The sequence below is a fragment of the Pongo pygmaeus genome, chromosome 20, assembly GCF_028885625.2.
Source record: "Pongo pygmaeus isolate AG05252 chromosome 20, NHGRI_mPonPyg2-v2.0_pri, whole genome shotgun sequence".
NCBI lineage: Eukaryota > Metazoa > Chordata > Mammalia > Primates > Hominidae > Pongo > Pongo pygmaeus.
The window spans coordinates 45,557,757-45,583,931 of NC_072393.2; the positions used below are offsets into that span (position 1 = coordinate 45,557,757).

Sequence of the window (26,175 nt, forward strand, 5' to 3'; positions counted from 1 at the left end):
TTTTCCACTCCTTCCCTCCATCCAATCATTTATCTTCTCTTTTTATTGAGACAGGGTCTCACTCTGTTGACCAGGCTGAAGTGCAGTGGAATAATCATGGCTCACTGCAGCCTCAACCTCTCAGGCTCCAGTGATCCTCCCACCTCAGCCTCCCAAGTAGCTAGGAATACAGGCAAGTGCCACCACGCCCAGCTAATTTTTATATTTTTTGTAGAGATGGGGACTCACTATGTTGCCCAGGCTGATCTCAAACCCCTAGGCTCAAGCAATCCTCCTGCCCCAGCCTCCCAAAGTGCTGGGATTACAAGCATGAGCCACTGTGCCTGGCCATTTATCTTCTCATCCATCCACTCTTCTAATCACCTATTGCCTCATCTTCCTAGTTCTCCACACACCATTTTCTCAATTCACCCATCCATCTCTTCATCCACCCATGCAATCATCCATCCATCCTCCCAGCCCCCAATAAATATTCATCACGTGCCAGATTCCCCAGGCACCTGATACCTGCTGTGCAGGAGGAAAGTCAGGGATGAGAAGGCATGAGACAGACACAATGACATGCAGCTTAGCTTAAGATATTTATTCAATGCTCTCACATTTGGCCTCTGTGACCCAGAAAAGCGGTAGAGCAGGGTAGGAGCACATGATGCATCCTTCAGCCACTGCAACCTCCAGAGGGATCAGGTCTTCTTCAGGAAGTCTTCATTCCTGGTGGATGACTGATCAGCCATAACTGATCAGTCATAACTGCAAGAGACAGACATTTAGCACCTCTGCTTGCAGACTAAACACCCATCCTGACTGCCCTCATCCCATGAGGATCCAGGTGCCTTTGCCCCAAGAAGCCTGGTTTCCATACTACATCCCTCACCATGGGGAGAAGTCCTGTGCTCTCCATTTCTCCATCACTGGCTTCTCCTGGGAGTCATGCCAATCATTGGTCTGGTCCCCGTCAAAGTTTCCACAGGCCCCACACAGTTTCCCAGCATGGTCATCGCTGACAATCACAGCCACCTTCCCGTTGGCTCCAAGCCACACCTGGACCCCTGCCTTCTGGCGGACTAGCAGGGAGCCATCAGGTGTACGACTCACGGACACAGATGCTAACTTCTCAGCTGGGAGATCCACTCGGAGACCATTCACCTGGTGGGGGATGCCCAGCAAACACAGAGGTGAGGCCACAGCCACAGAATAGCGGGGTGTTACCAGGATGGAGGATGGAGACCCCAAACAAGATAAGTTCATGGAGCTAAATCAAAGAGGCAGGTGCTGAAAGAGATGAAGACCTGGATGTCTGCACTATTTGAAGCAATGGATACTTGAGAAGATAGCTGGAGATCTGGATAGACGGATAAAAGGATGGAAAGAGGAGGGATGGAGAGAGAGACCCATGGATCTACATAACACCCCAAAGTCGGTGGGGGAAGCACTTTGTACCAGACAGATAAGCAAACAAACAGGCAATCAAACCCCAGGGTCATCCTTATGGTTCTAGTTTTCTTTTTCTTTTCTTTTTTTTTTTTTTTTTTAAGATAGGGTTTTGCTTTGTCATCCCAGCTGGAGTGCAGTGGTGCAATCACAGCTCACTGCAGCCCTGACCTCCTAGACTCAATCAATCCTCCCACCTCAGCCTTCTGAGTAGCTGAGACTACAGGACTACAGGTGTGTGCCACCACACCAGGCTAATTTTTGTATTTTTTTGTAAACATGGGGTCTCACTATGTTGTCTAGGCTGGTCTTGAACTCCTGGATTCAGGTGATCTGCCTACCTCAGCCTGGTTCTAGTTTGCAAAATAAAACAGACTTTGAGCACATCCTGTAAGTTACTGGTTCCCTAACCAAAACAGTGTTATCTTTTATTTTTGCAATGCTGATGTCTGAAGATAAGTAATGACTTTAGCAAATATAATAATCGTGAGAAAATTACTTTTTCTTCATCATAGGCTGCAGATCCAGTAACTTTGTGAGTTTTTTCCTTTACATAACTGTTGTCTATGTTAGTTGGTGAATTAACCCTTCTAAAGTTAGATTCCCTAGAGAAACTTCCTTAAAAGACTTGTCTTTTTTTTTTTTTTTTTTGGTAAATCCTTCTTTTGTTTGTTTGTTTTTTGTTGTTGTTGTTTTGTTTTTTGGTTTTGGTTTTAGTTTTTTTCCTGAGATAGAGTTTTGCTCTGTCGCCCAGGCTGAAGTGCAATAGTGCGATCTCAGTTCACTGCAACCTCCGCTTCCTGGGTTCAAGCGATTCTCCTGCCTTAGCTGGGACAACAGGCATGTGCCACCATGCTCAGCTCATTTTTGTATTTTGAGTAGTGACAGGGTTTTGCCATGTTGGCCAGGCTGGTCTCTAACTCCTGACTTCAAGTGATCTGCCCGCCTCGACCTCCCAAAGTGCTGGGATTACAGGCATGAGCCACCATGCCTGGCCCTCTAAATGCTTTTGTATCTGAGTTTTCCTCTGCCAGATGATTGGAGAGATAGGTAGATAGATCTGAAAAGACAGATGGGTGGTTGGGTGGGTGGATGGATGGAGGGATGGAGGGGTGGATGGGTGGATGGGTGGATTGGTGGGTGGATGGATGGATAGATGGATGGGTGGGTGGATGGAAGAAAGAAGGAAGGGAAGAAGACTAGAAGGAAGGAAATAGGAAAAAGAGAAAGGGGGTAGAATAGATGCTGGAAGGAAGGAGGGGAAAAGGGAGGATGGGTGTAGTGAAAGACAGATGAAGACTAGTGGATGGAAAGTCTCAGTAGGGTGCAAGCTTTCCAAGTATAATGACTGAGTCCGAGTCATCTCTGTTACCCAGCACATGGCCTGGCACAAAAGGAGCAGGGCTGAGTTTATTCACAAAACCAACCTTTTACTGAGTACCCTCTAGGTGCCATGCCCTGATCTGGGTACTGGGAACAAACTGGTGACCAAGATGGACAAGATCCCTGCCTACCTGCGGCTTATAGTCCAGTGATGAACAAAGATGCTGAGCATCTTCTGGGAGTTTCCTTCTAGGAGTCTGGAATTTTGGTAGGTGGATACCAAAACCCCAGGCACTGAGACTCTAATGAATTTCCCTGGCAGATGACATTTCATGTTTCAACACAACTTTGTTGCTGGAGGAATTAAGCACATCCTGTGTGACTCTACCGAGAAAGGGCTCTCGGAAGCTTGCACCTGATTTCCCCTGGACTTTATGTGATGCACCTTTTCCCTGTGTCAATTTCACTTCGTATCTTTTCCCTATGATACATCTTAGCCCTAAGTACAACTAATGCTGAATCCTGTGAGTCCTAGTGAATCACCGAACCTGGGAGTGGTTATGGGAAACCCTGACACATTATGTGACCCCCACCCCCAGCCTTGGACAATCACAGAACTTCCTCCCTAAAGTCACAGTGATTGGCTCCAGGGATGGGCATGTAACCCAAACTGGCCCAGTGAGATATCATCCTGGGTCTTTTATTGAACCATTTTCTGTTAAGGTAGCTAAGCTGGTGGGGTGTAGGCCTGGACAGCTGGGCGGGGGTCATCTTTACCCCTGTAAGTGGAAAGCCTGTTTGAGAATAAAGCTGATTTGCCAAATAGCAAGTCTCAAAGATGGAAGTACAAATTTCTGATAATATTGCCAGGGCACCTAGAACCAGCCATTCCTGAGGCTCTATCCTGGGATTTTCTAGCTACATGGACTAATAAATTCAATTTTGCTTAAGGCAGTTTGAATTTGGTTTTAAGTCACTTGCAACCCACAGAGTCTCGATTCATACTAATGTCAAAACTATTAAGTTACTTGAGTATGTTTTTGCTCCTCTAGAACTCAGCCAGAACAGAGGGACCAAGTTTGAAATATTGAGATAAATACAAATCCAGAGACTAAACCGAAGAGACCTGGATAAAGAAAACAGATCGCAAGACAGAAAGGAAGCCAGGAATGTGGGGACACTGTAATCAGAAGAGCAAAAGCCCAGGGAAGACATTCCCTACCCCCTACTCACAAACTTACCCACACACCCTTGTTTGGAGTCAACGTCACCATCCCATCCTGGAAGAAGATGTGGACCTGGCCCACAGCCTCAGTTTTGCCATGGCAGATCTGGACTTCAGCAAGTACACGGTACCAGGGGATGGTATTCTGTAGTCCTGGGCAGCGGGAAGAGAGCTCATAGACACCAGGAGAGGTGGTGGCACCACGGGCCCCATCAAAGGTGGTGAGGTTGGCACCCACAGACAGGACACAGAGACCACGGGTGGCCCAGCAGTTCCGGGCTTCAGCCTTGACCTCACATACACGGCCTGGTGGGCAGCCAGCTGCCTGGCATGTCAGGCCGGAGCTTGAGGAACAGGAACAGTGCTCGCTGCAGTCTGAGGTCAGCAGGGAGGAGTTTACCTGTGCACAGAAAGGGGCCAGGTTATGGTGGTGGGATGGATCGCAAAAATGGCCACACTCCTTGAACCCTCTGTATCCATGCAGAGTGACTTTACAGACTCCCATTAAGAAATAGTTTATTTCCCCCTCCCTATGAATCTGGGTTGGCCGTTAGACTATATTTAGGTCAATGAAACACAGAAGAAGCAATGTTGTGACATGTTTAAGCCTAGACCTCAAGAGACCTTACAGCTTCTCTTTCCTTCTCTCTCTCTCTCTCACATACACAGAATCCTGCCCAGCCACCATGAGAACAAGCCTGGGCTAGCTCCCTAGAAGATGAGTGACCCCATGGAACATAGATAACTCTTCCAGCTCAGGCCACCCTAGACCAGGCAGCCTTCAGCTGACCCACCAGGTGACTACAGATATTATACATGAGTAAGCCCAGAGGATAGCAGAAGAACCACCCAGCCAAGTCCAGCCTAAACTGCAGTCACAAAATTGCAAACTAAATGAATAATTGTTTTAAGCTACAACGTTTTGGAGTGATCTGTAACCCAGCAAAAGCTAACTGATACAGGTAAGAAATGAAGAAATGTAATTAACAAAATAAATGCCATCTCTACAATGATGATTTCCACATCTCTAGGCCAGACCTCTCCCACGAAGGCCAGACTCACAAATCCAAGACTTCTGGCATAGGCAGAGGGGTCAGGGCAGAGATGGGGAAGCATAGGGAGCTGAGGGGTTCAGAGGAGGCACATAACCCAGCCTGGGGGATCAAGGATGGCTTCCAGTAGGCAGTGAGACCTCAAGGAAAGAGCAAAATTTGGCTCCATTTGCAAGCAATGCAAGTTAGTGCTGCATGTTAATGGCTAGCCTCGGGCTGGCTTCTCTATGTCACAATTTCTTCATCTGTAAAATGGGGAAATAGTCATAGTATCTATTGCATAGGATTGTTGTGATTATTAAATGAATTAACATCCAGAACATGGCCGGGAGAGGTGGCTCATCCCTGTAATCCCAGCACTTTAGGAGGCCAAGGCAGGAGGACTGCTTGAGCCCAGGAGTTTGAGACCAGCCTGGACAACATAGCGAGATCCCATTTCTACAAACAAATTAAATAATTAAATAGTTAGCCAGGGATGGCAGTGTGAGCCTGTGGTCCCTGCTCTCAGGAAGCTGAGGCAGAAAGATCACTGGAGCCCAGGAGTTTGAGGCTGTAGTAAGCCGTGATCATGCCACTGCACTCCCGCCTGAGAGACAGAGTGCAATCCTATCTCAATAAATAAATAAATAAATAAATAAATAATAACACCCATAACAAACATGGTGCATAGTAAGAGCTCAAAAAATTATTAACAAGAATAAATCCTTCAATTTAATTCATATTATTAAACAATTATTAGCTGGGCTACCTATTTGCACTGTTGTAAACTGCTATTTCTTTTCTTTTTGACATGGAGTCTCCATCTGTTGCTCACGCTACAGTGCAGTGGCACAATCTCGGCTCACTGCAACTTCCACCTCCCGGGTTCAAGGGATTCTCCTGCCTCAGCCTCCCGAGTAGCTAGGACTACAGGCGTCCGCCACCATGCCCAGCTAATTTTTGTATTTTTAGTAGAGACGGAGTTTCACCATATTGGCCAGGCTGGTCTTGAACTCCTGACCTTTTGATCCGCCCGCCTTGGCCTCCTAAAGTGCTGGGATTACAGGTGTGAGCCGCCGCGCCCCGCTGTAAACTGCTCTTTCTTTCTACCGAGTGTGATGAACATGCAGGGCAAGGCCCAGCGCTCAGTGGGTATCTTTCCTGTATAATCGGGCCTGATCCTCAGACACCTATGGTACAAAGATGGTTATCAGCCCCATTTTACAGGTGAAGAAAATGAGGTTCAAGGAGGGGCCAAATGATGCCCCCGCCCCAAGGTATCAGGTCCTAATCCCTGTAATGAGTAAATGTCACCTTATATGCGAAAAGTGTGTTTGCAGATGTGATTGAATTAAGGATCTTAAGATGGAAAATTTCTCCTGGATTATCTGAGTGAGCCTTAAATGCAATCACGTGTATCCTTATAAGAAGGAAGCAGAGGGAGATGCTATGACACACTCAGAAGAGGAGGCAGAGGTTGGCGTGATGTGGCCACAACCAAAGAAAACCTGCAGCAACCAGCAACTGGAGGAGGCAACGAACAGATTTTCCCCTAGATTTCTTTTTTCTTTTCTTTTTTTGACATGGAGTCTCGGTCTGTCACCCAGGCTGGAGTGCAGTGGCGCGATCTCGGCTCACTGCCACCTCCGCCACATGGGTTCAAGTGATTCTCCTGTCTCAGCCTCCCGAGTAGCTGGGATTACAGGCACGCACCACCACGCCCGGCTAATTTTTGTATTTTTAGTAGAGACAGGGTTTCACCATGTTGGTCAGGCTGGTCTTGAACTTCTGACGTCGTGATCCGCCCGCCTCAGCCTGCCAAAGTGCTGGGATTACAGGTGTGAGCCACTGTGCCTGGCTCTTTTCCTTTTTTCTTTAGAGGTAAGGTCTTGCTCTGTCACCCAGGCTGGAGTGCAGCAGCATGATCATAGCTCACTGCAGCCTCCAACTCCTGGGCTCACGCCATTGTCCCACCTCAGCCTCTTGAGTAGCTGGGACTATAGGTGTGCACCACCATGCCCAGCTAATTAAAAAAAAATTATAGAGATGGGGTCTCATTATGTTGCCCAAGCTGGTTTTGAATTCCTGGGCTCAAGTGATCCTCCCGCCTTGGCCTTCCAAAGGGCTGGGACTGCAAATATGAGCCACTGGGCATGGCCTCCCCTAGATTTCTCTGGAGGGAGTGCCACCTTGCCAACACCTTGATGTCAGCCTAGTATTCCTGATTTCTGACTTTTGGCCTTCAGAACTGTGGGAGAATGAATTTCTCCTGTTTAAGCTGCCACGTCTGTGATAATTGGTTACAGAAGCTGCAGGAAATTAATAGGGGGAGGCTGCCTGCATCAAGTCACACAGCTGGGAGATGGCGGTGCCTCCTCTGTCCCCAGCCTTGAAGAGATCAGCACAGAAGCTCTGGGTCTCTCTCAAGCTCTTCTACCCTCTCTGCCCACCCCAAGCCCCTACTCACCGGCAAGTATCGGCCATTATGGGTGCAGCCACAATCTTGGACAGGGATGCAGACACCCTGGGAAAGCAGGAAGCGGTCGTCGCACTCACAGCCCTCAAAACAGCGGGTGGTGCAGCCTGTGAGGCCAGAGAGAGCCGCACAGGAGCCCTGGCAGGTGCGTGTGCAGATGGAGTAGTGGCTGTGGGCAGGGCACTGGAGCGCTGCAGAGAGAGGAGGCAGGGCCAAGTCACACCTCCAAAGGGTCCTGGATGACCAATGGGGCCTACTGCACACCCAGCCCTGTTTTAGGCGGCGCTGCGGACACAAGTATTGAGAAAAGCCTCAACCCCAGTCCTACAGAGCTCACTTCCAGTGGGACAGACAGGAATAGCCCAAAGTGAACATGCTGCATCAGGGAGTGTAGACAGAGGGGTCAGGGCAGGGATGGGGAGGCACAGGCAGAGGGGTCAGGGCAGGGATGGGGAGGCACAGGCAGAGGGGTCAGGACTGGGGTTAGGGGCACAGGCAAAGAGGTCGGGGCCAGAGTGGGGCGCAAAGGCAGAGGGGTCAGGGCCGGGATGGGGAGGGCACACACAGAGGGTTGAGGGCCGGGGTAGGGGGCACAGGCAGAGGGTTCAGGGCCGGGGTCGGGGGCACAGGCAGAGGAGTCAGAGTTGGGACAGGGGGCTGTATGGACCCAAGGGAAATATCTGTGGTAAGTCCCTGGTCTCTGGCTAAGCAACTGGTGGATGGTGTGGCTGTTCTGCAATGCCCCCACCAGGTTTGGGGAATGAGCATCAGGCTGGGGGTGAAATGCTGACTTTTATTTGGGAACACAGCAGGTAAGAGGGACGGTAAGGACACCCAGGGGAAGGTGTCCTGGACACCCTAACAATTACCACAGACTTTGTAGCTTAAACAGGAGAAATTCATTCTCCCACAGTTCTGAAGGCCAGAAGTCAGAAATCAGGATCACTGGGCTGACAGTCAGGAGAGAGTTCAGGGCTTGAGACAGACAGACCAGGTCCATGGTCAACAATGAGAACAAATCTAAGGCCGCGGGTGTGGGCGACAGCCCTGGGTATAGGTCCTGCCCAGGGGAGACCTGGCTCTGACCTGGAGCCGAAGGGGCCATTGCTTTTTCCTGAGAGTCTCTGGTGATGTCCCTCCCATGGGGAATTGAATGAGAGGTACAGTCCTAGTTTAGGGGGTGTTTAGTAGCCTGCAGCCTTGTCTTGGGAGGATCCACGGGGATATGGTCTTGTCGGGAGTAGAAGGAGGGTCTGTGTGAGCCATAGATCTCCCAACCCATCCAACTCTCCCTTTCAGGTCACTGCGGAAAGAGTCCAGAATAGAGCACTGGGGAAGAAGTGAATTTGAGGTTTGAGGAGAGTGGGCTCGGATAGGAGGCTGAGAAGGAACAGTCAGAGGGGCAGCAGGAAAGCCAGTGGACTATGCCGTGGGAGAAGGAGGTGTGTGCGTGTGGGGTGGGAGGGGGTGGGGAGGGAGCGCTTTTACAGGGAGAAACCACTCTGACATGCAAATAGAAGGAATGGGCCAGGAGGGGCCCCTACACCTGGTCTAGAGTCCTGTGAGGGACCCACAGACACTCACGGCAGAAGCTGTCTGTCCTCCAGGGCTTCACGGTCATGCCAGCTGCCTGACAGGCCGCCGTGTAGGCTGCCAGGCTGCGGCACAGGAAGGCTTTGTCACCCTTTTGCGCACACAGGTCATATACGCATTGGCGGAAGTACTCAGAGGGACTCAGCACCGCCTGGCAAGTCGCGAAGGGGCCCTGGGGGTTCCGGAGCTGCCCGCAGGCCTCGTTGCTCTCATAGGGTGCAGTCTCCTCTGCCAAGCACACTGGGCAGCCTTGGGGCCCGCAGCCCTCGCCACAGCCCTTGGAGGAGCCGGGCGCCCGCCATGCAGCCCCGAAGGTCTCCACACTGGACGCTGCCGAGCCATTGGGCAGGACAAAGTCGTCACTCCAGTTGCCATTGAAGTTCCCACAGAGGCCACAGAGCCGTCCACGGAAGGGGCTGGGGATGGACATGAGGAGGTGGGCATCGCCATCAAAGAGAAGCCGCAGCCCCTTGGTCGTCTGCAGAACCATGTTTCGGCCCTCGGCGGTCACCCGCACGCGGCCCACAGCCACAGGCAGGGCCACAGCCTCGCCGTCCACGGTGACCTGGGTGGAAGGGTCGGGTGGGTCAGGAACTCACAGAACCACGGGCAAGGCTGTCCTGTCCCACTCCCAGGGCAGAGCTGCATCTCCCTCAGTCCCATTAACGTCAGGTCATGTTTCCCTTAAACTTCTTGGGCCCCAGGCCTGGCGTGGTGACTCACACCTGTAATCCCAGCACTTTGGGAGGCCCAGACAGGTGGATCACTTGAGCCCAGGAGTTCGAGACCAGCCTGGCCATCACAGCAAGACCTCATCTCTACCAAAAATAAAAAATTAGCTAGGCAAGGGGGGCTGAGGTGGGAGGACTGCTTGAGCCCAGCAGGTTGAGCCTGCAGTGAGCTGTGATCACGCCAATACACTCCAGCCTGGGTGACAGAACAAGACCCTGTCACAAAACAAAACAAAAATCTCCCAGGGTGGGACCATTCACCAGACCTTCCAGGGTAGGGCCCAGAGTTCCCAGGTTGGAGGAATGTCCCTCTCATACCTACAGGGTGGGGTCGTATCTCCCTCAGAACCCCCTAGATGGGGCTGTGTTGCCTTCAGACCCCCAGGGCAGGCTCACATGGACTCACCTGCTGCCCCCGAGCTAGGCTCACAACCTGGCCAGCCACAGTAACCAGGAGGCGTTGGAGATCTCCAGCTGCATTCTTCTCAAGCACGATGGAAAAGTCCTCGTCCCCAGGCTTTGGGTGGCAGACTTGGGCCAAGACATAGGAGCAGGAGCCATGCAGGTCGTAAACACGGCCATCAAGGGTGATGTAGTGGATGCCCCCATTGGCCAGGCAGCGGCCACAGCCCGTGGCATGACAGGCCTGGACACCATCCTCTAACCGGCACTCCTCATGGGGCCCACAGGCCGCGCCCTCCTGGCAGGTGACATGGCCACCTGACCCACACTCACAGCGCCGCTCACACTCAGGGCCCGGGTAGAAGACCTCACCCAGCGGGTAGTAGCGGCCATCGTGGAGGCAGCCACACTGGCCCACGGGTACGCAGGTGTCACCACTGAGCACGAAGCCAGCATTGCAGACACAGCCTTCACGGCAGGCCGACTCACAGCCCTCGGGTGCCGAGAGGCTCGGGCAGCTCACGGGGCAGGAGTCACCGCAGAGCTTGTAGTGGCTGTGGGCAGGGCACTGCAAGGCTGTGGGGACAAGGTGGGCATGAGCCAGGTAGGTGTTCGAGTCGGGTCTGGGGAGGCCCTGAGTGGGAAAACTGCTCAGGTCAACTTGGGTGTCTCTGTGTATGCACATGTGATCCAGGACATCTAACTGGGGGACTCAGTGTGGGACCTGGAATGGGAGGGGACATGCCCTGGTCTCTCTGACCAGGTTATGTGTTAGCTTGACCAAATATTTCTAAAGATCAAATGACTCTGCTCGCCTGATTTTTATTTATTTATTTATTTTTTAATTTTTTTTTGAGACAGGGTCTCACTCTATCTCACCCAGGCTGGAGCGCAGAGGCGCGCTTACTGCAGCCTCCACCTCCTGGGCTCGAGTGATCATCCCGCCTCAGCCTCCCAAGTATCTGGGACTACAGGCATGAGCCACCACATCTGGCTAATTTATTAGTAGTTTTCTGTAGAGATGGGGTCTCACTCTGTAACCCAGGCTTACCTGGGAGAAATGGATCACTTATATCTGTTTGGGATATTCAAGATCAGAACAGACGATGGTTATCTCAGGGTGTGAATGTGACTGGGGTATGGGGCCACACGTATCTCAGGGTATGACTCTGCATGAGGGAACCCAGCTGTGGGTGTCTGACCTGGAGCATCTCCCAGAGTCCTTTTGACATGGTCTGTCTCAGGGTGTGCCTGGGTAAAGCTGGCAGAATACAAGTGACCAGGAGACCTTGCCTGAAGGGAACCACCTAGGACTATCTAACCATGCATCTGTGTGGATCTGCCCGGGGTTATGTAAGGGTCCTGATTCTATCTGAGTGTATCTAACCAGTTAGTCTCAGTATAAAATCTGAGCAGATACCACTGAAGGTATGTGACTTATTCTATGTGACTAGGAGGATTTCAGTGTGTGCAACAGACCAAGGGCCTCTGACCAGCAGTAACTCACTAGGTCTTCCTAACCAGGGGTACCTTGCTGTGTGACTGAGGCAGGGTCAGCCATCCCAATCTACATGCCTTGGATATCTGAGAGCATGGATCACCAACCCCCAAGAGTGTCCTGGACCCCAGGTTTCTGACTAGGTGTTTCTTTTCTTTTTTTCTTTCTTTCTTTCTTTTTTTTTTTTGAGATGGTGTCTCACTCTGTTGCCCAGGCTGGAATGCAGTGTGACATCATGGCTCACTGCAACCTCTGCCTCCTGGGTTCAAGTGCCTCAGCCTCCCGATTAGCTGGGATTACAGGTGCTGCCACCACGCCCAGATAAATTTTGTATTTTTAGTAGGGACGGGGGTTTCACCATGTTGACTAGGCTAGTCTCAACTTCCTGACCTCAGGTGATCCGCCCGCCTCGGCCTCCCAAAGTGCTAGGATTACAGGCGTGAGCCACCATGCCCACACTCTGACTAGGTGTTTCTAACTGACTCTTTCTCACTGCAGTACCTGACTTGGGGCATTTCAGTGTGTGAGTGCCAAGGTGTTTCCTGACAGGAGATACCGAGCTCAGAGGAAGGAAGGAAGGTGGCCCCGCAGCCCCATGGAGGAGGAAGGGGCTGCTGTCCTACAGTCCTGGGAAGGAAAGGGAGAGACCCGACCATGTGGACCATGCATGGAGCAGTACTCACGACAGAAGTCCGGCCGCCTCCACTCGCGGAGTTGGGCCCCAGCGGCCTGACAGGCTGCCACGTAGGCGGCCACTGCAGGACAGAGGCCTCCAGGATGGCCCTGAACTTGGCAGGCGTCCAGCAAGCAGCCCTGGAAGTACTGCGCGGGCGGCACAAGGCCGTGGCAGGGCGCCAGCGGGCCGTCGGTGGCGGAGATCACGCCGCAGGCATCCGGGCCGCCGAAGGACTCCTGCTGCTCTGGGGTGCACGGCGACGGGCATGGCTTGGACACACATTCTCCGCAGCCCTGGGCGCCGCCCACCTGCCATCCGGCGGGCTTCCCGCCCACAGGCTTCAGGTCGTCTGCGGGGTCCTGGTTGTAGTTCCCGCATAAGCCACAGAGGGAGCCCGCATATGCCGCCGGCACGCGCAGGCGCACGAAGCTGTCCCCATCGAAAGCCAGCGAGAGCCCTGAGGTTGTGGTCACCACCACGTCGGCGCCGCTCAGGTGTGCGTGCAGGAGCGCGTCCAGCTGGAAGGGCAGAGCGACGAACACGCCGTCCACCTGCGGGCAGGAGGTGGAGGGGGGACGGTGAGTGGAGAAAACACGGGTTTGAATCCTGGCCCCACCAACTACTAGCTGTGGGACCCAGAGCATGTCACCTCCCCTCTGAAAATACTAATGAGCATCTATAGTCCAGGCCTGGTGGCACAGCCTGCAATCCCAGCACTTTGGGAGGCTGAGATGAGAGGATCGCTTGAGGCCAGAAGTTCAGACCAGCCTGGGCAACATGGTGAGACCCCCATCTCAACAAAAAAAAGGAAAAATTAGCCAGCGTGGTGGCGTGCGCCTTTAGTCCTGCCCACTCGGGAGGCAGAGGCCAAGGCGGGAGGATGGATTGAGCCCAGGAGTTCCAGGCTGCAGTGAGCCCTAATCCTGTCACAGCACTGCAGCCTGGGCAACAGAGTCAGACTAAGAAAAAAAAAGAAAAGAAAAGCAAGAAAGAAAAAAAGAAAAGAAAAACAAAGAGCCTCTATAGGCTCATGTCACTGACTCCTCATCCTTCTCTAAAACAGGTACTTATCTTAGACCAGTTGACAGAGGAATACACTAGGCTCAGAGAGGAAGAAGCCGCTGTGCCAAGCCATCAGGCTCCTAGACCTATACTCTGACCCTTCCATCATGCCCCAGCTAAGCTGTGAAAGGTGCCCAGGGGAATGGTGAAGCCCTTACCATCTCAGGCAACCCCAGAGCTGGCACCTGCTCCTGTCTGGCCCACAGCCCTCCTCACCTGTAGCTGCCGGGGCCAGCGGGCACTCAGTGTCAGGCTGTGGTTGTAGATTTGCAGGGTGACACTGCGGGTGTAGCTGACAGCCTGGCTGCCCCGGTGCTCGTTGGCTACAGTGACAGTGAAGTTCTCAGCCCCCAGGGGTTGTCCGTGGCAGGGTGCACTCAGCAGGTACTCGCAGGTGCCTTGGAAATCGAATCGGTGCCCATCCAGAGTGATGTAATGGGGGTCACCCCAGGCCTGGCACTCGGCTGTGCTGACGGGCTGGCAGCCGTGCTGGCCGGATGGCAGGAGGCCACACACTTCACCCAGCCCACAGCTGGCAGGTGTGCAGACCAGCGAGCCACCCCCAGGCCCGCAGCGGCACCTCTGGGAGCAGGTACCATCAGCCCAAAACTCACTGCCCGCCTCGTGGTAGGTGCCATTGGCCCAGCAGCCGCAGCCGTTGTTGAGGGGAACACAGCGGTCAGCACTTAGCACGAAACCCGCGTCGCACTGGCAGCCCTCCACACAGGGGCCCTCGCATACGGCTGGGGTCGTAAGGGGTGCAGGGGACGGACAGCTAGCCGGGCAGGGTGGGCCACAGACCTCATAGTGGCTGTTTTCTGGGCAGGTGATCTCTGTGGGCAGATGAAGGAGCAGGAAGGAGAGAAACAGAGAGAAGGGTGTCAGGGGTGGGGTCCCAGGACAGGGTGGGAGGAGACAGAGAGAGACACCAGGGAGCAGACAGAGAAAGGGGGAGACACAGAGCAAGACACAGAGAGAGGACACAGAGAAAGAAATGGGAGAAGGTGAGACACCAGGAGACCCAAGCAGAAACTGAGGGAGATAGAGAATGAGAAACAGACAGATAGAGACAAGCAAAGCGAGGCCCAGAGACGATCACCAAGAGACAGAGAGACAAACAGAGAAAAAAGAAAACAAAGAGACCCAGAGGGACCAGAGTGAAACCAAAGCAGCCCCGAAGAGACGGGAGCCCGCCCCCGACCCCGCCTCTGCTCCCCCAGCACTCACCACAGCCGACCTGTGCCCGCCAGTCTTCGATGACAACCCCAGCAGCCTGGCAGGCAGCCACGTAGGAAGCCAGCGCCTTGCAAAGAATGTCATGGGCCCCACCACCCATGCAGACGTCCAGAACACAGCCCTTGAAGAAGCTCTCAGGTGGCACATGAGCATGGCAGGTGGTGAAGGGGCCCCCTGTGCCAGGGGCCAGGGGTCCGCAGAAGCCAGGGCCCTCGTACTGCTCCAACCGGTCCTCAGGGCACGTTGGGCAGGACCCCTGACATTCGTCCCAACACAGTGGGTCCCAGCCTGGGGCTCGCCAGCTGCCGCCCCAGATGGGTATGGAGGGAGCCAGTGTGCCATTAGGGAAGACCTGGTCATTGTTGGGGTTGCGGTCCATGTTACCGCAGAGCCCGCACACTGCGCCATGATAGCTGCTGGGCAGGGTCACGTCTACCCGCCAATTCCAGTCATAGCTGACTTGCAGTCCAAAGTCAGCCACCAGCAGTGCCTTCGATGCACCCTGGGTCACTGAAATCCGCCCGTCGGCCACGGAGACAGGCAAGGCTGTCAGCACACCGTTCACCTGGGGGAAGGAGGGAAGGCAAACGGGTCACTGGAGGTTTTACAGACCCAGCTCTGGCCCTCTGCCTCCCCTTCTCTCATCCCACTGGGGGCTGGGAGAGGCGAAGGCCTTCGCCCGATAGTTGGATTGTCATCTGACACACTGTGGACAGTTGTTCTAGCCCAGGTCTTGGGGAATGCAACCTCACTTTACTTTTTCTAGATCTTCTCCCTTCATCTCTATCTCCCTCCCCTGTCTCTGTGTCTCTGTCTCTCTGTCTCTCTGTCTCTGTGTCTCTCTCCCCCTGTCTTCACCTAAGGCTATATCACTTGGTCTTCTCTCTCTCTCTCTCTCTCTCTCTTTCTGTCTCCTTGTCTGTCTCTCCCTCCTCTTCCCTTCCTCCCTCCCACCCTCATTCTCTGTGTGTCTGTTCCACTCACTCACCATCATTTATCCAGTGTCCACTCTGTTCCATCCCTCATTTTCTCTCTGTGAGCTACCATCAAGCTCTATCTCCATTTCCCCGGGCAGAAAGGATAGCCCATCTGTCTCCTCTGACCTCCCTACATATCTCCCTTCCTTCCTTCCTTCCTTTCTCTCTTTCTTCCTTTCCTTTCTTTCTTCCTTTCCTTTCTTTCTTTTCCTTCCTTTTTTTTTTTTTTTTTTGAGACAGATGCTCACTCTGTCACTCAGGCTGGAGTACAATGTGGAAATCCTGGCTCTTGCAACCTCTGCCTCCGGATTCAAGTGATTCTCCTGCCTCAGCCTCCAGACTAGCTGGGATTACAGTAGCGCTACCACACCCAGCTAATTTTTGTATTTTTAGTAGAGATGGGGGTTTCACCATATTGGCCAGGCTGGTCTTGAACTACTGACCTCACGTGATCCACCCACCTCGGCCTCCCAGAGTGCTGGGATTACAGGCATGAGCCACCGCACCTGGCCCGATCTCCCTGTATTTTTCTCCATGTCCTGGTCTCTGGGCCTCTCACTTGTTCCCTCACAGACACTCAAACGACTGTTCACCTGGACTAGACTCTGAGCTCAGCATGTGACATGCACCACCTTGCTGTGGGGCAGGCCCTGATACGATGCCCACTTCACAGATGAGGCCTACCAAGTGAACTGCCCAGCATCACACAGCTCATAAGGAGGAGAGGCTGGATTCAAACCCAGGTCTATAAAAAAGGCAAATGCTGAGGTCCTACGTTAAAGCCCTTAGCAAGGGGCTAGGCTCCTTTAATTCCCAGTAACAGGGTGATATTTTTGCTGCAATTATTCTTTTTGTTGACAGTTTGTTTCAGGCCCAGGTGAAGACAAAGAGCCTTGAGCTGCTAACTGTGGTCGTCAGGATCCCTCCTGCCCTCCCGGGGACCTCAGGGGACCATCCTGCCACACATACCCGGACTTTGCCGATCTCGTCCTTGTGGATGGAGATGTTGGTGCCGAGGGCAGTCACAGTGACGACTCTCACGTAGGACACAGCAGGGTTGCCCCGGTTCTCGTTCTTGGTGGTGACAGTGAAGGGTGTGAGGCCCTGGGTGCTGACCCCCGGGCAGCCAGTTGTTGCCAGCACATAGTTACAGGTGCCCTGGAAGTCAAACTTCCGGCCGTCAAAGGAGTGGTAGTGTGGGTCGCCCCACAGCCAGCACGTGGCCTCATAGTTGGGCAGGCACACGCCCTGGCCACCCTGCTCCTTGCACGTCTCCTGTGGCCGGCATGTCACGCCGTGGCACGGGTCTGGGGACAGAAGAGGGAGGAGGACCTTGAGGGGCTGCCCATTGTAAAGGATGGCCACTCCCTCCACATCTACCCCAGTCTGTACCAGGGATCTCAGGGTTACTGCAGGCAAGACCAGATTCCAGAGTCCTCATGTCTAGGACCTACTTCCTATAGTTTGCTTTTATATTTTCTTTTGTTTTGTTGGTTTTTTGAGATGGAGTCTTTGTCTGTCACCCAGGCTGGAGAGCAATGGTGCAATCTCAGCTCACTGCAACCTCTGCCTCCTGGGCTCAAGCGATTCTCCTGACTCAGCCTCCTGAGTAGCTGGGATTACAGGTGCCCGCCAGCATGCTTGCCTGATTTTTGTATTTTTAGTAGAGACAGGGTTTCACCATGTTGGCCAGGCTGGTCTCAGGCTCCTGACATCAAGTGATCAGCCAACCTTGGCCTCCCAGAGTGTTGGGACTACAGGCGTGAGCCACCATGCCCAGCCTGCTATTTTCAAGACCAGCCCCTGGGAGTCCCACACGTCTGACACTGAGGCCCCATGGTGGACTGTGTCTAAGTCTCGGCTGTCAAAGGTCCCATACCTGAGACCCGGGCCCCAGAGGCCCCTACAGCCAAGACCCAGTACCTAGAGTCCCCCTACCTCTGAGACTGAGGCCCTGCCATTTGCTGTGTGAGACTGAGGTCCTGGAGTCCATGCACCTAAGACCAAGGCAAAGACCAAGGCTCTGGGTCTGTGTTTAAGGTGCAGTTTCCATGGTGCCCTTGCTTGAGAGTTCACCCTGTTCTTGTATTTTAAGTTTTATAGGAACCTCACCCTCTTCACTTACATAGGCTACGGCTGCTTTCACACCACAGTGGCAGAGTGAGTAGTTGTGATCCAGAAGGTACAGCCTGCAAGCTTAAACATTTACCATCTAGCCCTTTAGAGAAAAGGTGCACTTGACCCCAGTTGAGATCTGTGCCCCAGGGGTCCTTGTGTCTGCGATGTCAGCACTGAGAGCATTCATGTCTGAGACGCCAGCCCCAGGGTTCTCTGTGTTCAAGACCTGGGCCCCAGGCCAGGTGTGGTGGCTCAGGCCTGTAATCCCAGCACTTTAAGAGGCTGAGATGGGAGGATCGCTTGAGCCCTGGAGTTTGAGACCAGCCTGGGCAACACAGTAAGACCCCATTTCTACAGAAAAATTAATAAATGAGCCAGGCATGGTGGTGTGTGCCTGTGGTCCCCCACTACTCGGGAGGCTGAGGTGGGAGGATTGTTTGAGCCCAGGAAATCGAGGCTGCAGTAAGCTACACTACACTCCAGCCTGGGCGACAGAGTGAGACCTTATCTCAAAAAAAAAAAAAAAAAAAAAAATCTTGGCCTCAGGGTCCCCCATACCTGAGATCTCAGCCCCCTGGACGTCTCCACATTTGATAGAAATTGGTCTCCAATTTCTCCAGGTCCTGGAGGCCTCTGTGCCCAAGACTAGGGCCCTGGGTGATCTTCTGGCAAGAGCCCAGTGCCAGGGTCTCAGCAGGATTTGAAACGTTTGAGACCCTAACTAGCTAAGTCTCATGGCCTGGGTCTTCCTCAGTGCAAGACCCCATCCCTGAGGGTTGCTGTATTCAAGACGGTAGCCTTGAGGGTGTCTCACTGCTGAGGCCCTGTCCTGGAGGGCTTCTGTGTCCGAGACCCTGTTGCTACTGTTACTACATCTGTGACCCCAGCTTGTGGAAGCCCTGTGTGGGAGGGGCCAGTCTTCAAATGTCTCCTTCCTCCTGTGTCCATGATCTATGTACCTCCTCTCAGCTTCAAATACACCCACGGAGTTAAGCTTTGTCAACAGAGGGCGCTGGAGAGTCACTGCAGGAGGGAGGGGCTCCTGGTCTGGCTTCCAGCCAGTTTGGCCCTTCCAGCTCTGGCCAGGGTGTGGGGCCACACTCAGCGAGTTCCACTGGCCCCAGCTGGCTTCCCAGTGAGGGGTTCCCTTCTTGCCAAGTCCAGCCTGCAGAAACCTCTGTGCCACCCAGTGGGCTACAGCTGCAGTGAGACTGGACTCAGCCTTGGGGCTGATTCTCCCCTCCTTGAAGAGGAGGGGCCAATGTCTCCCTTCCATGAGGCCTCTACCTGAGCCCTAGAGTGGGGGCTACTTCCTTTGTGTGCTTTGGTGGTATTCCTATTTAGTGTTCTCTTTACCGTTTCTTATTTCTGTTTATTTATTTGTTTGTTTGTTTGTAAAGAGACAAGGTCTTGCTGTCTTGCCCAGGCTGGAGGGCAGTGGTGCAATCATAGCTCACTGCAGCCTCGAAATCCTGGGGTCAAGTGATCCTCCTACCTCAGCCTCCTAAATAGCTGGGACCACAGGCGTGCGTCACCACGCCTGGCTAATTTTAAATTTTTTGGGGAGACCGGGGTCTCGCTATGTTGCCCAGGCTGGTCTCAAACTCCTGGCCTCAAGCGATCCTCCCAAAGTGCTGGGTGTGTGAGCCACCGCACCAGGCCCTCTTTACCCTTTAATAGTTAATCTCTTATTAATAAGTAAATGATTCTTTAATTAAACTTTCCTCATTCAAATGGCCGTACACTTTTTGTCTCTCAACTAGATGTTGAGTGATATACCCCCCATTCCTGGGAGTCCCCATTATCCTGCTCATCAGCCCTGAGAGTCTTAGCCCCCACCCCTTGGTGCTGGAGCTCCTATTCTCTTATCCTTGGGGGGAGGAGGGTTCTCTGCTCTTCACCCTAAGAAATAAGCCCTGGAGGTGGCTGTGTCCCAGATTTAGTCTGAGGGGTTCCCACATTGGAGACTATACCCCTAGAAATCCTGATCTTCCAGTTAAGAGGGGTCCCCATATCCAATGTCCTGCCTTGGTGGGGTCTCTGTGCCTCAGACTCAGAACTCTGCTCTCTGTCCCTGCTCCTGGGATACCAGTCTTTCCCCTGCCCTGTGCTGCTAGTGTCTGAACCCCAAGCCTAATCCCACACATCAGTGTTCCGCTCACGATGGCCCTCTAGGCTGCTGCTCTTGTATTCTAAAGTCTTATAGGAGCCTGACCTCTTCACTTACATAGTCTATGGCTGCTTTCATGCCACAATGGCAGAGTGAGTAGCTGGAACAAGAACGTACAGCCTGCGAGCTTAAACATTTACCATGTAGCACATTAGAGCAAAGGCGCGCCTGTCCCTGCCTTATACCGAGGGTCTCTGACATCCACCCTGAGAAAACTACCTCTGAGGGTCCCCACAGCCTGGATTTTCCCTAAGGGTCCCTACCTCCCAAAGTAGGTGGCCCTGGCCCTGTGAAACCTGGTCTAGGGTTCCCCAGGTCTGAGACCTCAATCATTAGTCCTGTACACCTCCCGCCATGGACACCCCAGTTACACTACCCTCAGCCCCAGAGTCGCCGTCCTCCATCCCTAGTCCCATCAGCCCCAGTCCCAGCCCAGCCCAGCACCTCTGGTGACGCAGCTCAGGATGCCTCCGGAGGGCTGGCACACCTGCCCCGGCTTGCAGCTGTGTTCCTGGCACACCACGCCTTTACCCGCATGGCACGTGCACTGCTGCCGACAGTTGTCAATGAGGACTGTCTGCTCCGGCTGTGGGGAGAGAGGGCATGGCCATCAGGGACACCACGGGTGGGAGCCGACTCTCACATCTCTGGCGTTCTGGGCACAGAGGGGTTTGGCAGACATCACAGACAATGGACATCTCTTAGCAGGATGGCCCGTTGTCTGTGAAGCTGAGGCTTTGGGGTCGTTATTCATTTGTTCATTCACTTTTCTTCATTTACTCATTCATTCCAAAATATCCGCTCAATGTCTGCTGTAGGAGAAATGGTGTGACATAGTAACTAAGAGCAGATTGCCTGGGCTTGAAGCCCGTTTCTGCTGTTTCCAAACTGTGTGACTCTGGGCAAGTTACTTCACCTCTTTATGGCTCAGTTTCATGATCTGCAAATTGCAGATGATAGTAGCGCCTGCCTATGGAAGTATAACTGAGTTAATAACACATGTAAAATTCAGATAAAATGAAAAGGGTAGGCTGGGCGCGGTGGCTCATGCTTGTAATCCCAGCACTTTGGGAAGCCGAGGCAGGTGGATCATGAGGTCGGAAGATTGAGACCATCCTGGCTAACACGGTGAAACCCCGTCTCTACTAAAAATACAAAAAATTAGTCGGGCGTGGTGGCGGGTGCCTATAGTCCCAGCTACTCGGGAGGCTGAGGCAGGAGAATGGTGTGAACTCGGGAGGCGGAGCTTGCAGTGAGCCGAAACGGCACCACTGCACTCCAGCCTGAGTGACAGAGCAAGACTCCATCTCAAGAAAAAAAAAAAACAGAAAACGGTTTCCTTTAAAACATTGAGATAGGAGAGATACGTGGGGTAAACATCAAACAAGATCCGGAGAATGTGGCTTATTTTTGAAGCTAATCACGTGATGGGTAAGTACATGGACAGTCATTGCACTATTCTCTTAATTTTTGCATGTTTGAACGTTTTCAGAATAAAAAGTTTTTAGATATGTAATGCATATATAAAAATATGCACACATAGCACTTAAAATGGTATCAGATACATAGTAAGCACTATCTACACATTTTCTGTTATTATTAATATTATTTATGTGAGGAGAACAACAGAGAGAAGGTTCCACCCCTAGGAGAGCTCACAGTCCTGCAAGGGAGACGGACATTAGACAAATACATGCTCCAGTCAAAGAAAAAGGACCAACAGGGACAGAGTGGGAGAGGGAAAGAGAGGGTGTTAGCAGCTGGTATAACCCATGAAAATCTTGTCTTTGTGGTCAGAAAGGCTCCCTTCGTCCAGACCCGGAAGTCAAAGCCACAACTTGACCCGGGGAGTCAGGGGAGGGTTTAAAGCTTCAGAGCCCATGGTCATATTTAGAAAGATCTTTACCACTGCCACGTGGAGGGTGGACCAGAGGGAGCAGAGGTAGGAGCTGGGAGGGACCCAGGTGGGAGAGGACCAGCTAGACCAAGGGAGGGCCACGGGGACGGGGAAAGGAGTGGGTACAAGAGACATTGAAGAGACTGAGTGGACTAGCTGTGGTGGCTCACGCCTGTAATGCTCGCACTTTGGGAGGCCAAGGCAGGAGGATCACTTGAAGTCAAGAGTTCGAGAGCAGCCTGGCCAATATGGCAAAACTCCACCTCTACCAAAATACAAAAAATCAGCTGGGCGTGGTGGCACGTGCCTGTACTCCTAGCTACTCGGGAGGCTGAGACAAGAGAATTGCTTCAACCTGGGATGCTGAGGTTGCAGTGAGCTTGAACCCAGGCAGCGGAGGTTGCACTCCAGCCTGGGCAACAGAGCAAGACTATGTCTTAAAAAAAAAAAAAAAAAAAAGAGGCTCAGTGGGTCGGGCATGGTGGCTCACGCCATGAATCCCAGCACTTTGGGTGGCCAAGGTGGGAGGACGGCTTGAGGCCTGGAGTTCACAACCAGCCTGAGCAACATAGTGAGACGCCCGCATCTCTATGTCTCCACAGGAAAATTAAAAATTCGCTGAGCTTGGTGGTGCACGCCTATAGTCCCAGGTACTTGGGAGGTGAGGTGAAGGATTGCTTGAGCCAAGGAATTCGGGGCTGCAGTGAACTATGATGGTACCACTGCCCTCCAGCCTGGGTGACAGAGTGAGAGCCTGACTCTAAAAGAAATAAATAAGAGGCCAAGTAGGCCGTGGGGCTGATGAGCAGTGGGAGGGGTGAGGCCCCATATTCTGCCCCAGATGACTAGGTTCCTACCTCATAGTAGACACCATTGTGGTAGCAGCCGCATTGCTGGATGGGCACACAGGCTTGGCCGTTGTAGAGGAAACCGGAGTCACACTGGCAGCCCTCAGCACACCCATCTGGGCACTGCAGAGGGGCACTGAGAGCCGAGCAGCCCAGGGAGCAAGTGTCCGCGCAGAGCTCGTAGTGACTGTTCAGAGGGCACTCCATGGCTGCAAGGAGGGGTTGACGATCAGAGCCCTGGGGAGGGAGGGGCTGCAAGGCCCAGGGTCTACACCTTCTGTGCCTCAAGCTCTCCCCTCCCTGCCCCGCCGGCTCTCCCTCACTCACGACAGAAAGTTTCAGTCCTCCAGGGCTTCACGTGGCCTCCAGCCGCCTGGCAAGCACTCACATAGGCATGGATGTTGCTGCAGAGAATGCTCAGGTTCCCACCACCCAGGCAGAGATCAAAGACACAATCTTGCAAGGGACCCTGGGGATCCACCAGCTTGTGGCAGGAGGCCAGTGGCCCTGTGGGGCTGGAGAGGAGCCCACAGAACTCCTCCTTCTGATACTTCTTCTCCAGATCGGGAGGACACTCGCCACTGGGGTCGCAGCCCTCGCTCCCCGGCGGACAGGGGGTCGGCGGCCGGCAGGGAGAGTCGGGCACCACCTCCTCCCAGGAGTTGCCGAACTCATTGGCGTTGCCTGCCTGAGAGCCATTGGGCTTCTGGAAGTCATCCTTGGGGTCGCCGTTGTAGTTCCCACACAGGCCACACATCTGCTGGTAGTAGTTTCCGGGGACGGTGACCCGCACATAGTACACAAGGTCGTAGGCCACACGCAGGCCGAAGTCGGTCTCAATCACAACATCTGAACCATGCTGGGAGGCACGGATCTGGCCGTTGGCCAGCACCACGGGCAGCTTCATGTCCACACCGTTCACCTGGGAGGCGAGAGAGGCAGGCCACGCTTCAGAAAGTATACTTTGAGTGGGGGTGGGACCCTAGTTCAAGCCCATGCCTGATGCTGAAGATCTGTGTGACCTCACCTCTTGGGGCTTCACTTTTTGTATGTCTAAAGTTGGTAGAATAACAGGGCCTGATAGTGGATTGAATGGTGGTCCATAAAAGACATATTCACCCAGAATCCCGTAACGTGAGCTTACTTGGAATAAAGTTCTTTGTAGATGTAATCAGGGTAATAATCTCAACATGAGATTATCCTGGATTAAACTGGGCCCTAAATCCAATGACTAGTGTCCTTATAAGAGCCAGAAACAAAAAGACACAGAGACACACAGGAAAGGCCAGATGAAGATGAAGGCAGGGATTAGAATGGTGTTGTCACAAGCCCAGAGAACCTGGAGTCTGCAGAGCTGGAAAGGGAAAGGAAGATCCCCAAACCAGTGTCTTTTGAAGGGGTGCAGCCCTGCCGACACCTTGATGTTGAACTTCTGGCACCCAGGACTGTGGAACGTACATTTCTATTGTTTTAAGCCACCAAGCTCGTGGTAATTTGTTATGGCAGCCAGGGGAAACGAATACAGGTCTCGATGAAGTAACAAGCCTCCAGCTATCCTTTATGTACCACTTGCTGCAGTCATTAATAAGCAATGATCGCCCCCAGAGCCACTTGCCCAAGTTCAATTTCCCCCTTTACCCTCTTTGTGACCTTGGGCAAGTGAGTCACCTCTCCCTGTTTCTGTTTCCTCATCTATGAGGCGGGAATAAGGTGTTTGCCCCACGGAACTGTTGTCAGGATCAGATACATTAATATTTGTGAAGTGCTGAGAAACGTGGCTGGCATGGCATGCAGGCTTCAGGAGCATTTGCTGTTATTAGCAGCTATGAGTGGAGGTTTTTCTTTTGAAGAGTAAACAGACACCATAGGTTTTTGCTTTAAAGCATCAGCGAGTGGAAAGTTAGGCTAAATTCTTGGGGAAATGAACTCAAACCTATGAGCTGAGGACCAGTGGTTTCAGTTTAAGGTTAATAGGCACCAACAAAGCCTTGTAAATCCACCCCTGGGCTGGGCACAGTGGCTCATGTCTATAATCCCAGCACTTTGAGAGGCGAAGGCGGGAAGATCACTTGAGCCCAGGAGTTCAAGTTCAGCCTGGGCAACATATTGAGATCCTGTCTCTACAAAATAAAAAAGAAAACAAATTAACTGGGCATGGTGGTGCATGCCTGTAGTCCCAGCCACTCAGGAGGCTGAAGTGGTAGGATTGCTTGAGCCCAGGAGTTCGAGGCTGCAGGGAGCTAGGATCACACCGCTGCACTCCAGCCTCAGTGATAGAGCAAGACCCTGTCTCTAAAAAACTAAATAAATCAACCCCTGATTAACACGCTTGCTCACCCTTCCTTATCACAGATAGTGCACACTGGATTCTTCTGGAAATGTGAAGAATCAGAGGAGAAGGCAGGAGAAAGACATGCTCCTGGCTGAGTCTCCTAAAAAGATGGTCAACTGCCACACTTCCCAAGCAGGGCTGGGAGGTGGGTAAGGGCAACTGACTTAGCCTTGCCTCAGTTTCCTCAGCTGTAAACTGGGAGATAATAAGAGCTCCCACATTTGTAGAGAAGCTGGGGGATTCAGTAAGTGTGGGGAAAAGAAAGAGAGATCAGACTGTTACTGTGTCTACGTAGAAAGAAGTAGACATAAGAAACCCCATTTTGGGGCTGGGCGGGGTGGCTCACGCCTGTAATCCCAGCACTTTGAGAGGCTGAGGCAGGCAGATCAAGAGGTCAGGAGATCGCGACCATCCTGGCTAACACAGTGAAACCCCGTCTCTACTAAAAATACAAAAAAAATTTAGCCGGGCATGGTGGTGGGCCCCTGTAGTCCCAGCTACTCGGGAGGCTGAGGCAGGAGAATGGCGTGAATCCAGGAGGCGGAGCTTGCAGCGAGCCAAGATCGTGCCACTGCACTCCAGCCTGGGTGTCAGAGTGAGACTCCGTCTCAAAAAAAAGAAAAAAAGAAACCCCATTTTGTTCTGTACTAAGAGAAATTCTTCTGCCTTGAGATGCTGTTAATCTGTAACCCTAGCCCCAACCCTGTGCTTGCAGAGACATGTGCTGTGTTGACTTAAAGTTTAATGGATTTAGGGCTGTGCAGGATGTGCTTTGGTTAAATAGTGCTTGAAGGCAGTATGTTTGATAAAAGTCATCACCATTCTCTAATCTGGAGTACCCAGGGACACAATACACTGTGGAAGGAAGGCCACAGGGACCTCTTCCCAGGAAAGCCAGGTATTGGAATGTCTCAGTGTAAAAGCCAATTGTATGTTCTATTTACTGAGATGGAGAAAACCGCCTTAGGGCTGGAGGTGAGACATGCTAGTGGCTATACTGCTCTTTAATGCACGGAAGATGTTTGTGTACATGCACATCAAAGCACAGCACCTTTCCTTAAACTTATTTATGACACAGAGACCTTTGCTCACATGTTTTCCTGCTGACTCTCTCCCCACTATTACCCTACTGTCCTGCCACATCCCCCT

General features: G+C 52.7%; 1 protein-coding gene across 1 annotated transcript in view; it reads right to left on the reverse strand.

The window, feature by feature from the left end:
• Positions 1-562: 562 nt before the first annotated feature.
• The window catches only part of FCGBP (Fc gamma binding protein), a 115,652-nt gene continuing 90,039 nt past the window's right edge, over positions 563-26,175 (reverse strand). The window contains exons 26-38 of the mRNA XM_063657391.1: positions 23,022-23,616; positions 22,704-22,903; positions 20,394-20,535; positions 16,631-16,968; positions 14,676-15,249; positions 13,665-14,281; positions 12,394-12,937; positions 10,217-10,788; positions 9,071-9,644; positions 7,478-7,677; positions 3,996-4,379; positions 875-1,146; positions 563-750 (exon numbers count right to left, since the gene is read on the reverse strand). Coding sequence (XP_063513461.1) covers positions 741-750; positions 875-1,146; positions 3,996-4,379; positions 7,478-7,677; positions 9,071-9,644; positions 10,217-10,788; positions 12,394-12,937; positions 13,665-14,281; positions 14,676-15,249; positions 16,631-16,968; positions 20,394-20,535; positions 22,704-22,903; positions 23,022-23,616 — 5,022 coding nt within the window. The 3' untranslated portion in view covers positions 563-740. The remainder of the gene's footprint in view (positions 751-874; positions 1,147-3,995; positions 4,380-7,477; positions 7,678-9,070; positions 9,645-10,216; positions 10,789-12,393; positions 12,938-13,664; positions 14,282-14,675; positions 15,250-16,630; positions 16,969-20,393; positions 20,536-22,703; positions 22,904-23,021; positions 23,617-26,175) is intronic.